The sequence below is a fragment of the Acanthopagrus latus genome, chromosome 18 (genome assembly GCF_904848185.1).
Source record: "Acanthopagrus latus isolate v.2019 chromosome 18, fAcaLat1.1, whole genome shotgun sequence".
Classification (NCBI taxonomy): Eukaryota; Metazoa; Chordata; class Actinopteri; order Spariformes; family Sparidae; genus Acanthopagrus; species Acanthopagrus latus.
The window spans coordinates 11,877,036-11,891,452 of record NC_051056.1 but is presented as its reverse complement, the minus strand read 5'-3'; the positions used below and the strand labels follow the sequence as shown (position 1 = coordinate 11,891,452).

General features: G+C 41.1%; 1 protein-coding gene across 2 annotated transcripts; it reads right to left on the bottom strand.

Moving 5' to 3' along the window:
- Nucleotides 1-1,894: 1,894 nt before the first annotated feature.
- Nucleotides 1,895-8,967, bottom strand: LOC119007110 (beta-1,3-galactosyltransferase 1-like). Of its 2 annotated transcripts, XM_037076498.1 has the most exons (5): nt 8,915-8,967; nt 8,337-8,409; nt 6,854-7,019; nt 5,548-5,814; nt 1,895-4,417 (listed from the first exon to the last, which is right to left on the bottom strand). In XM_037076498.1, the coding sequence occupies exons 2-5, from the start codon at nt 8,360-8,362 to the stop codon at nt 3,818-3,820; spliced, it is 1,059 nt and encodes a 352-aa protein (XP_036932393.1). In that variant the 5' UTR covers nt 8,363-8,409; nt 8,915-8,967; the 3' UTR covers nt 1,895-3,817. The 2 variants fall into 2 exon arrangements, with proteins under 2 accessions (XP_036932393.1, XP_036932392.1); XM_037076497.1 differs by lacking the exon at nt 8,915-8,967 and having other exon boundaries at nt 8,337-8,522.
- Nucleotides 8,968-14,417: the final 5,450 nt, after the last annotated feature.

The window sequence follows — 14,417 nt, the reverse complement described above, 5'->3', positions numbered from 1 at the left end:
TCCACTTTAACGAAAGATTACATTACACATACACATGGTGAGGCCCGTCTCTGGGCGTAACATAGTCTTTTTGTTTGCACGCCTCAGGGCAGCCAATCACCCGCACTCTTACTTCTTGCACAACAAGCATGCTGCATGCTTGCTGGCCTATTGCTGCCAATGAGATTAACTCTTTAGGTAGTGAAATGTGGTATCGAATGACACAACATTTTTCGATAACTTATTCAGTCGCCACATCAAAGTGTCGAAGTTGGATACCAAGCCACAAAAACTTTTTTGTGAGCAGTTTTTGGGAATTTGGAAGCCTCTCGAACCCTCAGAGCCATCCATCTTAGAGGGGATTTGTGAAGAGAGTGGCTGTAAAAGGCAGAACAGTTAGAAAACACAGAGTGGCAGAGTGGCTGGAGTAGAGAAGCAGAACAGGCGTGTTACAAGTCTAGCTAGTTGTAGGCATTGGGAGTATATGGAGGCACAGACTGTGTTAGTTGAGGTCACTAGTCACTAGTTGAGGACAGTTTAAACTTGTCCTCATATTATATGACATTTCTTTGTTGCTTTTTTTTTATCCGTTTGAGAATACATGGTCCTCGTGAGTATAAAACATCAAAAACACACAACCAGACGCACGCACAGTTTTGCCTGCCTTCTGCCTGCTGAAGTTGTTCTGACAGGCCAGCTGAGCAACTCTCTTTACCCGTCTAACTCAGTGTCTCTTTATCTGCTTTTCTCTCATGTAGAGACTCAGACTGGGCTTTTAAAAGTTTTATAGACACACAAATGCTTTGACACACACAAAAAAACCCCATCATATGACAGGACTTTTAGTCAGGATGAAGTGTACAGTGGTTCACCTGTCTTTAACGGAGGCAAAATGGTCTCATACAAACAGATTGGCAGGCATGATAATGGTATATATATTTCTGATAATAATTAACTCATATTTAGCACCACCGTCAAGGAACGTGAATACAAGATCTCATAACCAGGTAATATTCAAAATGCTTCACTCAATCTTTAATTTCCTTCCTCTACCCCTCTTCTGTTTTCTAGTTCAACTGCCTGCCACGAGAGGGCGGTGTTGTTCATATTTGCATGTCACTCAAACCACGCTGACATTACTCTGTACACAGTATGGTAAATAGAGGGAGGTTGCTTTCAGATCTCTTTGAGGCCAGTCATATCAAGATGTGGTGTTTATAAAAAACTGATGTGTAGGTGTTGAGTGGTCTTTTCTTCCTGTATGTGCAAATTATCTAAATGACTGTTTTCCAAACTACAAGGAGTCCTGTAGTTTTTATTGTCAAGTAGAATAATGAGAATTCATTTAGACCACTCAAATTCTTCTAAACTCAAATTTCTTATCTGATTAGGCAGTGCAACATTTTATGTATCATGTATCATTATGCCACTTCCGTCTGTCTGTTCTCGAGAAAAGTAGATCTACATCACAACCACCTTAAAAATAGATATGCACTTATTATTGATAGAGCAGACAGGAAGAGAAAGAGGAAGAGCAAAAAAGGAACTTATTTGTTGTGTCTCACTTAAGCAAGATTCTTGACAGTCAACAAGATTGTTAAACAGCAATAGCACAACAATATTTCCCATAAATTATATAAATAGGACAGAATGTACTCCAACAAATAAAATATTCTTTAAAGGAATTAGTCATAAAAAGGGCTAAGTACTAACTAAAGTACTAATGTATAGAAATATCTCAGGAATATTGTTTATAATGTACTTTGACCAAGTCATCAACTCTTAAACATGAGAGCTCAAGTGTTTTAGCTGTATTTTCCCCTACAAACCAAAAACTATAAACAGATAAATATTTTCACATCTATATTAAAATATGAATAAACATACATTTAAAATCATACATAGAATATCAGCGTTTCATAATAATTTATTAACCAGTTGTCTCACCATTGTGAAGTTAAGTGAGCTGCATACAATGAAATACGTATCTTCATCCATCACAGTTTGAAAGCTTGTTGATTGATTTACTTTAAAGTCCTTTATTGGCTGCAGGCCTGACTGATATCTGTGAACCAAACATTGCACCGTTTGAGATTTCGAAGGCAGATTAAGCTACCATTCTGCAGCTAAAAACTAAATGTAAATGAATGGCTTCCAGAAAGATTCCTGGGTTTTGTTACTCAGGAGAAAAGAAAAGTTGTTCAGTACATGGTTCAAACTTTCATATTGCCAATTAGTTTTGTCAAAGCCTACTTGCATAAATATCTTTGCATACACAAGACAACAGTACAATGACATGTGAAAGAACTCAATAGTAGCCTACTTAATTACTTAAAAAATAATGCCTTGCATTATAGTTACTGCACTGTATAGCTATATTCCTTGGGAAGAGAAATACTGTAGATTAAAGAACATGTTATCTGAGATAACAGCTACATTCATCAGTTGGTTCAAAGAAGTGGCACATTTTTCACTCTGATTCAGTGACTTCCCTTAACATGTAAAGATCAACCTAACTTTATCATCAGATCCTTCTTCACTCACAGTTGAGAAAGGTGCAAGAGATTCTGAGAACACATACATGTTTTAGTTGAAACTTTAATGTGTGAGAAAATGATTGCACATTCTCTATTGAAATTATATTCTGGTTGCAACAAAAACAACAGTCCCTTTTTGTATTCACACATAGGTACCAGCCAACTAAATTCACCTGTTTGTTTTTCCTTCCTTCCTTTCCTATCTGTGCATTATTCCCTGAGAAATGAAGGAAAATGTTGAAAATTCATTGAAAGTTAATGGGGCTTTTTCTGGGGTTCATCTTCCATGCAAGTTTTGTAGAAATCCATTATGTAGTGTGTGTGTGTGTGTGTGTGTGTGTGTGTATGTATATGTATATATATTATCATACAGTGTATACAGTATATATACACCTCCTAAACGGAGGTAAAAATATATATTTTCCCTCTAACCTGGCGGGCTGATTATAGATCTAGATTGTTTTGTTGTCACTTGAATAGTTGGAACCATTTTCTTTTTCACAGAAAAACATCCACCAATGATATCACATTAATGTAGTCCCCCCTGGCAAAGCTGTAATATTAACTAACATGGTTAGCTGAGATAGCCAGCTAGCCTATTGTCCATGGTTAGATACAACCCTTCCTCTGTGAGGTGATGCACAAAGAAAATAGTACATAGTATCTCCAAAACTCAGCACTTGGGAAGAGGAGGATAAATACGTATTTTTGTTTTTCTTGTATTACACCATTGATATCTGGGTCTAGTCCCTTCAACTGTTTGCAGTGCACCGTGGGAACTGTCAGTCCAATAAGCTGCACTTGTCTGTGTAGCAGTAGTGTATGTCTGGCCACTTCCTCTTGTAAGTTTCTGTGGTGAACATCAGTTTGTGCTTATATATCTGCATAGAAATCATCATAATCTTCAATCTGCAATTGGATTGACTTTATAAATAGAATACTAAAGTAAATGTTTCACATGTAAGGCCACAAAGTGCAGAAAAGTCCATCATTTTACAGAGCAGTTAATACTAGGCTTGCTTACTTGCTGTTATTGCAGTTTACGTTTGTCACATTCAACATGTACTAGACACGCAAACTGCACGGATACAAGTTTTAAAAATTGCTCTGTACCTGAAAGACTTTAAATGATTTGCATCTTCACAATCATCTGTGAAATCTTGACAAACACCTAAAATATTATTTTATATCACATTTACTCAGTTACAAAATTCTTATCTGTGTCAGAACGTCAAAATCATACTTCAAAAGTAAAAAAAAAAAATGGGTCATCAAGGCGGTCATGTCAACAGAGTGACATATTAGCAGCCACTTTGTACTTGAGTCTGATATGATTTCCAAACCTCTGAAAGCTGGTTAGAGCTCTGCAATATTGTTGTAATGACAGAGGTCCAGTAACAGTTTGTTGTTGAACCAGGGATTGTTGCCCTAAACAAACCACCATGAGGAGGATCTGTATGTGCGATTCCCAAATATTGCATACACAATCCCACATACACATCCTCAATGTAAATAGCTTTAACATGTTTAGATGCCTCCAGTATCTTCTTGGCTAAATCCAGTGAGAACACATAGCCTAGCCCCATTGCATATGGTGGGTATGTAGACTCAGAAAAGGCTGAGACAGGCAGAAACCACTTTGAATTATAGTCTCGAAGAACAGCAGCATGCCTTGCCACCAATCCTGTCATGTAAAGATTCTGGCGGGCTGTCGATAGCATGTCAACAAGTTTGTGGACATTAAGGAACATATCTGAGTCAATCTTCATGGCATAGGAGGTGTTGGGGCAATGGGAGTCAAGCCATTCAAAGATGACCATGGTTTTAATGGTGAGGTTATTGTAGCTGTCCACGAAGTTACTCCGGAGAATATCATGATGTCTTTGGCTTTCCTGTAACACCTACAGAAGGGGAGATAGGAGACTTGGTTGAAAGCAGCAGTTAACAGATGTTTTGGCCACTTTGGGATAGTGGCCACCAAGAACAACTTTTAAGCACATTCTTATACCAAAATACCAAAAGGTTTATTGGCAGCAACTCCCAAAACAACATACATCATTGTTACCAAAACAACATGACCATTGTAGCATACCAGCAGCGGTCATATTGGACCGTCACCATTTGCCGTTTGCCCACAGTTAAAAGAAGTCACCGTTGACTTCTGGTTTCCCATCGGACACAAAGAGCAGTCTCCTTAATGAAAGTGCTTGTTAAATCCGACCTCCTTTACAGACTTTTCACTCTTTATATTACTTCTCCTTGTTTCCTCCTTTGCAGCTGTAATACTTACTGCAACCATTAGAGGTCACTGCCTAATAAAGAACAGACTGCTTTTTTAGTCAAGTTTAATGGTTGTTTAACTGATCTGGTCTCTGCCAACTCATGAGGGAAATATTGAACTCATTAGCGTTGAATCCAACTCAATGTTCGCCATCAAGTTGTTAACTTCATCTGTTGGAAAGGTAGTGGGCCAAGGGATTATCAGAGCCTTTTTGATGAAAACATTTGCCGGTCAATGCTGCAAACACATTTAATGAGAGGGGTGAGACTGAACCAGAGTCGATGGCTAGAAAGCCAAAAACAAGTCCAAAGATGCAGAAAAACGTTTAAAAATTCTGTAAGGTTGAGGGGACCTGCAGCATCAACATTTGGTCCCATAAAACATTAGTTTAGCCTTAAGGTTTGTGTGCATGAAGAGACAGGCCAGAAAGCAGCCTGACACATTCTGGATCATTGCCCTCATTCTTACTGATAAGCCAACAACTATAACCTTAAAAAGCTGATCCCAACCTGATCTCAACTTTCTTTTATTTCTCTGCTCCGTTTACCATGAGGAATTTATTTTTTCTCTGTATCTTCTGCAGCTCATTCTTGTTGGCCTATTTATTTTGAAACAGCAAGAACAGAAATGCATTTGGATTTCCCTCTATACACAATGGAATAGTTTCCCCGATACACAGTAGCTATACATAGTGTATGGATAACATCAGGTTTTATGATGGTTGAAAGAGATAAAAATGAAACAACTTACTTGCTCTTTAAGGAGCTCTGTCTCGTCTTCCTCTTTGGACATTCCCAACAGGAAATAGTGGCTGACTGCACGGCCCAGCACTGAGACTTCTTTGCCCCATGTGTTGCGGATTGTATCACGAGCCTCTCTGTTGTGGGGTGAGACTGGGATCATAAGAACCAAGAATGGGCTTTCCTGCCGACATCTGTTGGGTTCATCCAATATAAAATGGTACTGGTGCGGGTATGCCACAAAGTATTTTGATGATGAGGGGTTGGCTGCTGAGATCTGTGCAAGCAGAGGAGATTGGGATTTTTTTAAGTGTGGCACTCCAGTAACATAGGATTTATCTTATGTCTGTTTAAAGGGGCTCTGCGTAACAATTTCCATGTATAAGTCACTTCTTCATTGGCCTTATGTAAATGGATTGTAATGGAACGTGATTCAATTGCTATCGAAGTTTCTGACCATGTTTGTGCCGCTCTTATGAGGATGTTTATTTTGTGTGTTGATATGGTTACGTCAGCAAACTCTACATGCCCGTGCTGCCTTTTCTGTGCATACAGTACATGAATGTCAGACTGTTTATACAGTCTGTGGTTTCCTACTGACTACACAGACTGATACAGATTTAGCATAGTGATGTGTTTGTGTCTTTCAGGATCTTTTTGCTATTTCCCTCTAGTCTCTCATCTTCTTCTTAGTCTCTTACCGTTTTGTTAATTGTAAATAAAAAGGTGTTTAAGTACCAAAAATGTACACAAGATTGATTTGAAATTCTCTGAACATTACAGTTACTAATCCCAGCAACTTTGAACAATTTGGAGGCTGGCTTTTTCACTGTCTTGCCATGTGTGTAATGGATGGTGCTCTCTATTCACCCACTTGACAGAGTGTTCTAGTTCATGCAAGATTTGCTTTCTAATTGAGTATATTTCCAAACTGCCGACATTTTATACAGAGGTTTGCAAGAGTAACATTACGCACACGTCTGTGTTCTGCCACAAATTGTGCTCTGACGTAAAAAAAAAATATAAATAGGGTGAAAAAAAAGTCCATATCGGCCCTGATCCCGATCCTACAGATCAGATCACGACATCCCTACAAAATTAATACTTAATAGTCAACTGTGGTTCACTATGTTTAAATTTCAGCCACTGAAATGAAATTTTGCTTATTAAACATGTGAAACACTTAAAATTTACTTTAATACACATTAAAGGTAACAGCAGCAAAATAATAATAATAAAAAAGTATTACTGATTTATTCAGTTGGGCAGTTTGATAGGTGCTTTTCTTCTCCAATTCAGCTAGTAAACATACTTACATTGCTGACTGAAGTGGTCATATTGCTATGAGACCTTATTGTCCAAACGTTCAAAGACCATGACACTTGCATGTTCGAATTGCAGATTATTAATATTGAAGTTCCTATTATGATCAGCATGAAAAAACCCAACCATCGTCGAGCCCTGAGCCATGGAGTCTTTTCACTGCAAAGACAAAAGAGAAAATTGACATCTTTATTATGCTCTCTGCGTATCAGTAGTATCATCGATTACTGGATATGAATCAAAGCTCTTTGCTATTTGCTTATTAAATTATTTACTACATAGCCTTCATGGCATATATACAGCAAACCATCTACATGATCAAGAAAGCTAAAAAGCAGGCTGAATGTGAAACCCACACAGCTCTCAGCAACAGAAGCTGAAATTACACTCAAAACACATTGTGTAAGAAGAAACAAACCTCCACTAAGCCTTTGTTTTAAATTTCGTTGCGTGACTCCTCAGTACTGTAGTGTAGGAAACACTATGACATTTCAAGTAAGACAGAAAGTATTCTGTATTTGGTTAAAGTGAATATTAATATTTTAGAACCTTGGTGCTCTTTTTCCTGTCACATGACTCTTATCAGAATGTTGGCTATGGTCTAACGAGTTGGTGGTGAGTCATCGACAGGATAAGACTCTTTACATTATGTAAGATAGTGCTGATCTAAGAGTTCCACTGAAATGGAGTCAGCTTAGGCTGACAGTGAAGTATGCACTGCAACTGCTTTTTGTGCGTTCCCACTGACCTCAATGTCGACACGCGATAATTAACAACGAAGACCAATACCAACAATGAACTCAGTATTAAAACTCACATGTTATACATTATTTAAAACTTACAATATGAAGTCTCACACAGTTTCAGAGGCATGCATAATGCCTATGTGAAATAAATAGAAATACATATACAATATATGCATTTAGCTCAAATGCATTGACAACACATTTCAGTTGGTTTGCGACCAGACATGTTATTGGCTTTCCCATTTGTTTCTGAAGCTGCGCCTCTACATGTTTTGACATGAAGAGAGTTCACATGAGTCTAACAGTACAATTCAAGCTTCAGGTTGACATTGCTTGTCTTACACTGTAGATGCTTTAATGCCATATGTTATGGGAAATATATGGGGAAATAGTATGTTTTTTGAGCCAATAATGATTCCAAAAGCAAAATACAATAGACTGTAGGACAAAAGAAGCAGTTCAGGGATGTATGTAGAGATTTTCACTAAACATTAAACATTAACACTAAACATTAAAGCCACATATGTAGATGCATTTGTTCACTGTCAATCGATGCAATTGCACTAATGTATCAGAGGAGTTCAGTCAGTATCAGTCTACCATTTCACTTGTAGCCGGACATATTTCTTACAAAAGCTTTCATTAAAAACCACAGTGAGCCATGGGCTGAACTGTATAATGCTTTAAAGTCAGTACATTTGAAATAAACAGAATGAAAATCAACACTTACCATTTGGAAACAGAGCTCTCCAGCATTTTCAGAGAAGGAAATCCAAGTCGATTGCTGTGGCAGCTACAGCACACTAACACACAGACAGACAGCAGGTAGAATAGAGGATGTTAGAGTCAACTGTCCCGCTGCATTGTGGTTTGTGGTGATGAGCGTGTTAGACAAATCCGGGCCTTCTCATGAGCAGACAACACACTGACTGAAGACTGATCAGCTGTACAGCTTTGAAATGTGCATGCTGGTGTTTTCTTTACACCAGCGTGACTCAACATGCATTCGTCCTTCATTGTTGCAACATGGTTACATTTAGCAAGAAAATGCTGCAACATACATCCCTTTTCTTTTTCCTTTTTAAACTTTTTCTCTCATGCAATTTCAAGTTTAATATGTGGTTTGAATTTCTCTACTGTTGTATTATTGGAGCTAAATTTAAAACATTTTCATGTGATTTGGTGTATTTATACCGTCTTCATTGCCCTGAACACTGATTGCTTTAAATATTGAGATCCCAGATTCCAAAAAGTACCAGTAGTTAATATTCATACAAAAAGTTAGTAAATATGGTAAAGACTAATTACCTGGTTCTGGTCATTAAGTCACATGGTAAATTTCTCACAGTCATTGTAGCAACAATTTGAACCCAGTCATTGGACCAGCGCTTCATACGTGAATGAAATTCAACACCTCTTGCAAATATTTCACAGCAAAAGCATCCCAGCAAGGTAGAGGGCTTGTTATGTTCCCTGAACTGGTGGAAGGCTTTTATTGTGAAACAGACAGAGGGAGTGTTGGGTTTGTGTTCACAGCAAGCCTAAGCAAGGGAAAGCAAAGAAGCAGGAAGATTTCTTACATCAAATTACTAAGTTAAGTGATAAATAATGGATATATTAATTATGTAGTACAGGAATGATAGCATGTATTACAAAAATAGCAGAATAGAGCTTATGAGTCTGGGTCATTGTTGTGTGTTTATTGGGAGCTGATCTGTCCCTCCTCCTCCTAGTGTGAGAGCAGTCTTCTCTGAGTGTGTGTGTATGTGTGTTTGATAGCAGGTTGGACCTGCTGATTGGCTTGATCCACCTGATTGCCGCACTTTGATTGATTTGTAAATTGAAAACTGTGTGGTAGCCCAGTAGGAGGGAGAAGCCGTTTTCTTTAAACCCTTCTCTCCGGTTTGTCCTCATTAAGGAGTTAGGTACAATTTTGTCTTTTTGTTAATATTTTTTGATTTGTGCAAGTAAGATAGGTAAATAGCTTCTTTTGCTTGTTGAGTTGGCTTTGTCTCCCTCTGAAGCTAAATAAAAGGCTACTCTAAATATAATTCCCTGTGACACTGGCTTTCTTGGGAGTGAAAAGAATTGGGGAAGCACATCATGTCATGTCTCATGTCTCTGACGTCATTACTGATAAGACACAAGTGTTGTCAGCAACATTATTTCCTGGTAATACGCATGACAAACAGTCAGAGGGAGTAAGGGACATGTTTACCAGTAAGATCTACGGTGTGTGGTTTATGAGAAATATATTAGTGGCTCACTGGATGTTCAGTTACATGAAACCTTTCTTGAGAGTCATGGTCACAGAGCATTTCTAAAGACTACACAACGTCCATACAATCCCCAGTGTACCAGGGACCCTCTATGTGAATATGTCATCTTAAATAACTTGTTCAGGCAGTTAATTCTCTCTTGCTATACATTTCATTACATAATTTATATATATGCCTGAAGACTTCCATGCTTTATGTGAGGGTTTACTGGTTGTTGGAAATATTAGTGTCAGCCAAGTTATTTGACCCTTGTTGGCCCGGGTCCCTTTGCTGCGTGTCACTCCCCCTCTGTTACCCTGTTTCCTGTCACACTCTTCAGCTGTCCTGTCAATAAAGCCAGAAAAGGCCCAAAAAAATTACAATATTGTCTTTGTAACTAAGGACTTTGGGAAGAAGAACATATACGGTCACAGTTCTGCCAAATAGAAATGATCTGAAAATCTAACCATACAGCAAAGAATCTCTGAGAATCACTGAGAACCCAAGGAAGTGCTGACACGTTCAATAATAATACATTTTGAAAATAACAACAAACACTGCTCCCGCGTGCTCCGGCTTCATGGCTAAAGCACTGAACCAATATGAAGTATCATTATCATTGAGAAGGTCCTAACTACACCCATTACTAGTCATACCTTACATTTGTTATGACCCATTTCCTGCTTAACTAATAGAATTTCTGTCAGTCTCAGCTGTTCTCTGTGTTTTGTGCTAGTAAAATTGTTTTACCATGCTAACAGGTTACATGTTAAACATTTCACCAGCAGAACACCGGCAAGTTAGAATTGTAATTTTCTCACCATAAGCATGTCAACATTTGTATTGATTGCAAAGTACTGTTGTGCTTAGTACAGCCCACAGAACTGCTAGCATGACAGCAGACTGGTATTTAATACAGTGGCAGACGGGAGCAAATGCACTGCAACTTAAGAAAGCACATGCAATTAGACAAAACATGTGCAAATTAATAGAGAAAATCTTCATCTTCATTCAAATCTGCATTCTTAATTTGCATGTGTTTTGTTGAATGTCTTGCACTTGCACCCATAGGCCACCATGGACACTCTCAGCACTTGGTGGTAGTGAGGGAAAGATAGTTGTAATCAGTAGGTGATTTGAGGGGGGATGCCATCCCCCTTGTTAGCAAAATTTTCAAAAAGCATCCCCCTTGTTAACCTGCTATCCCTCTCCATCCTCTAGTAGCAGATAGTGTGAGGAGTCAAGCCATGCTTGGCTGCTTTGGGTTCTGGCTGCCTGATCTATTTTCACGGAAGCCACAACAAGCTGTACAGAGCAGATCGTGCCGGCAGGAAGTCAGAGACACAGGAACGGCATAGACCATCTCGTTAATCTTCAAAATAAAACACCTTGTGCAGACTTGTATAAAAATGAAAAATGACCAGATCAACACAAGTTTGCTATTTATGTTCTAAAACTAAAATGTTACTTTTTGTGAGTGTTTTTAGTGTTTTTAAAAATCAACAAATCACCTACTGGTTGTAATATTGGTGAACATTGGTAAAAGTTAAAATTGAGTTGATGGATGAGGCAAAGCCACATGCACCGCCACAGTCATAATTCAGTTTCGATAGCCGCTCTCCACCGAGCCCAGCTGCGCAGCAGGCCAACGTAGTGTTGTACCTCGCTCCTATCCTTCAGGGAACAGAAGTTATTTTCATAACATTTCGTTCCCTTTCAGTCGATTCACTCGGTACAACACATATAGTATGGGACATGTATACACACCCTGCAGAGCAGCCACCGAACCAGAGTCAAACCTCCAACACTCTAGTGCATCGTAGACCCAGCAGGAAGGACAGAGGGAGCCACTAAAGGGCTGTCACGTCTAAACGATTAAACTGAACAAAAGTGTGCGGTGATGACCAACTGGCTGCAGCGCAGATATCACTCACAGAAACCCCTTTAAACAAGGCCAATGAGGCCGCCATGCCCCTGGTTGAATGTGCCCTCACACCTTGGGGCAACGGAAGACCCCTGCTGTTGTATGCTATGGAGATAGCCTCCACAATCCAATGGGAAAGCCGCTGTTTTAACAGCGCCTTGCCCTTCGCCAGACTAGCAAAACATACAAAAAACTGGTCACAAACGCAAAACCTGGGTGCGTAGTGCATGCACAGGGCACAAGGAATGTAAACTCCTCTGCTCCTCAGATGCAAACGGAGGGAAGCAGTAGCTCAAGAGCTCAAAAGTCATAGAGATATAGGCTGCGGGGACAATCTTAGGCAAATATGCCGCATTCGTAACCTTAGATCCATCCGGAGTGAACTGGGTACAAGAGGGATGCACAGACAAAGCATGAAGGTTGCCCATTCGCTTTGCAGAACTCAAAGCAAGTAGCAATGCAGTCTTGTATGAAAGAAATTTCATATCTGCAGACTCAATAGGCTCAAATGTGGGTCCACAAAGAGCCTCAAGCACCAACGCTAAATCCCATGAGGGAACGCTGGGTTTAAACACAGGCCTCAGCCTGCGGACTCCCTTCAGGAAGCGCATAGCAAGAGGATGAGCGCCTGACGTCACTCCATCAAAACAACGTGGCATGCAGACATAGCCCCCAAATAGACCTTAATTGTCGAGAAAGAGAGACCCTTATCCGGCAGCTCCTGAAGGAATGTCAAAACATCCACAATAGAGCACTGAAATGGGAGTACGTTTCGGTCCTGACACCACTGCTCAAACGCCCGCCATTTGTAGGCATATAGGCCCCTAGTAGATGATGCCCTTCCACTCTGGATCGTTGCCACCACATTTCGGGGCAGACCCTGAGCTATCCAATTGGACCTCTCAACAGGTAGGCATGTAGTCACCACAGCTCTCGGTGTGGGTGAATCACCTCTCCTCCCGCCTGGGAGAGGAGGTCCCTGCGAAGAGGGAGCAGCCAAGGCCTTGCCGCCAGCAGACTGATTATCTCTGTGTACCACGACTTCGCCGGCCAGCGAGGAGCCACCAGAATCAGGGAGAGCCCCTGCTGGCGCACCCTCTCCAGAACAGACAAAATCATTTCCACCGGGTGAAATGCATACAGCAGCGTGTTGGGCCATGTGTGCGCTAGTGCATTCCCAGGGGGGTGCTGTGGTCTGTTATGGAAAAGAACAGAGGGCAGTGGGTATTTGCTCTGGAGGCAAAAAGATCCACTTCCGCCCTGCCGAAGCGGTCCCATATCTGAGCCACCACCAGCGGGTGCAATCTCTACTCCCTCACAAGAGGACCTCCCCTGGAGAGAAGGTCCGGCCCCAGGTTTAAGTGCCCTGGAACATGTGTGGCTCTGAGAGACAGAAAATGAGCACTGCACCACAGCAACAGAGAGTGCGACAGTTTTAACAGGGAAAGGGAGCGTGTCCCTCCCTGCTTGTTTATATAGGAAACCACTGTCATGTTGTCCGTCCTGATTAGAGCATGATGGCCTGTCAGAACCGGACGAAAATGCTTCAGAGCTAAAAGGGTCGCTAATAGCTCCAGGTGGTTGATATGGAGCCTGCATTGTGCTGGCGTCCAAACCCCTCTCACTGCTGTGCCCTTGCACAGAGCCCCCAACCCCTCAGGGATGCGTCTGTGGACACCACCTTGTGAAAAGACACCCTACCTATACGGGACCCTTGTTGTAGTAAATCGGGCCGACATGCAAGATGGAATTATCATCAACCTCCTCTGGTGGTGACGTGGTGCATACAGCCGATGACAGTGAGTCCAGCGTTGAAACGCTCGCATTTTTAACAGCCTTAGCGGCACTACAGCGATCATAGATGCCATCATGCCTGTCAGCTGTAAAATCATCCGGAAACGCAGTTTGCGTCACAACTGAAATTGAGCAAGGCAGCGGTGAAACGCGGCCACCTGGTGCTCTGACAGACATGCTCAGCTTGAAACGGAGCATATTTCCAACTCTAGGAAAGAAAACTGTTGACTCGGGGTCAGTGAGCTTTTCTGTAGATTTACTGAAAAGCCCCGCGTTTGGATGTGCAACAGGGTCAGTGACAGTTGAGCCGCTGCTTGCTCTCTGGAACTCGCAATAATAGCCCAATCGTCCACATAGGCTAATATGCAAATGCCTTTCTCCCAGAGCGGAGACAACGCCGGGGGGCGAGTGACAAGCCGAATGGCAGCACCAGGTATTTGTAGGCTGTGCCCTCGAATGCAAACCTTAGAAAGTGCCTGTGGTCTGGATGAATTGCTGCGTAAAAGTAAGCATTCACCATTTTTGGGGCCCCTCCCTAGCAGATCCCAAAGCTAGGATGACTGCAGCTTCTTCCTCCTGGGCGCTGAGCCCCTCTGGAGGCCCGGTGGTGGACCCTTGCTCCAAGCTACCATTGGAGGCACGTATGGGCCACCCATACACACCAACCTCAGACACACCTTAAGAGCAAATTCATTTTCAGGATGTAAATCCAGGTATGACAGACTCTAGACCCTTGGCTGGCCATGGCCTTTTATAGACCCCAGAACCAACAGTCCATGCCCTTTAGTGCAATTTTGTGCCTTCTGTCTGTAGTAACAAAACCTCCAGACTGACT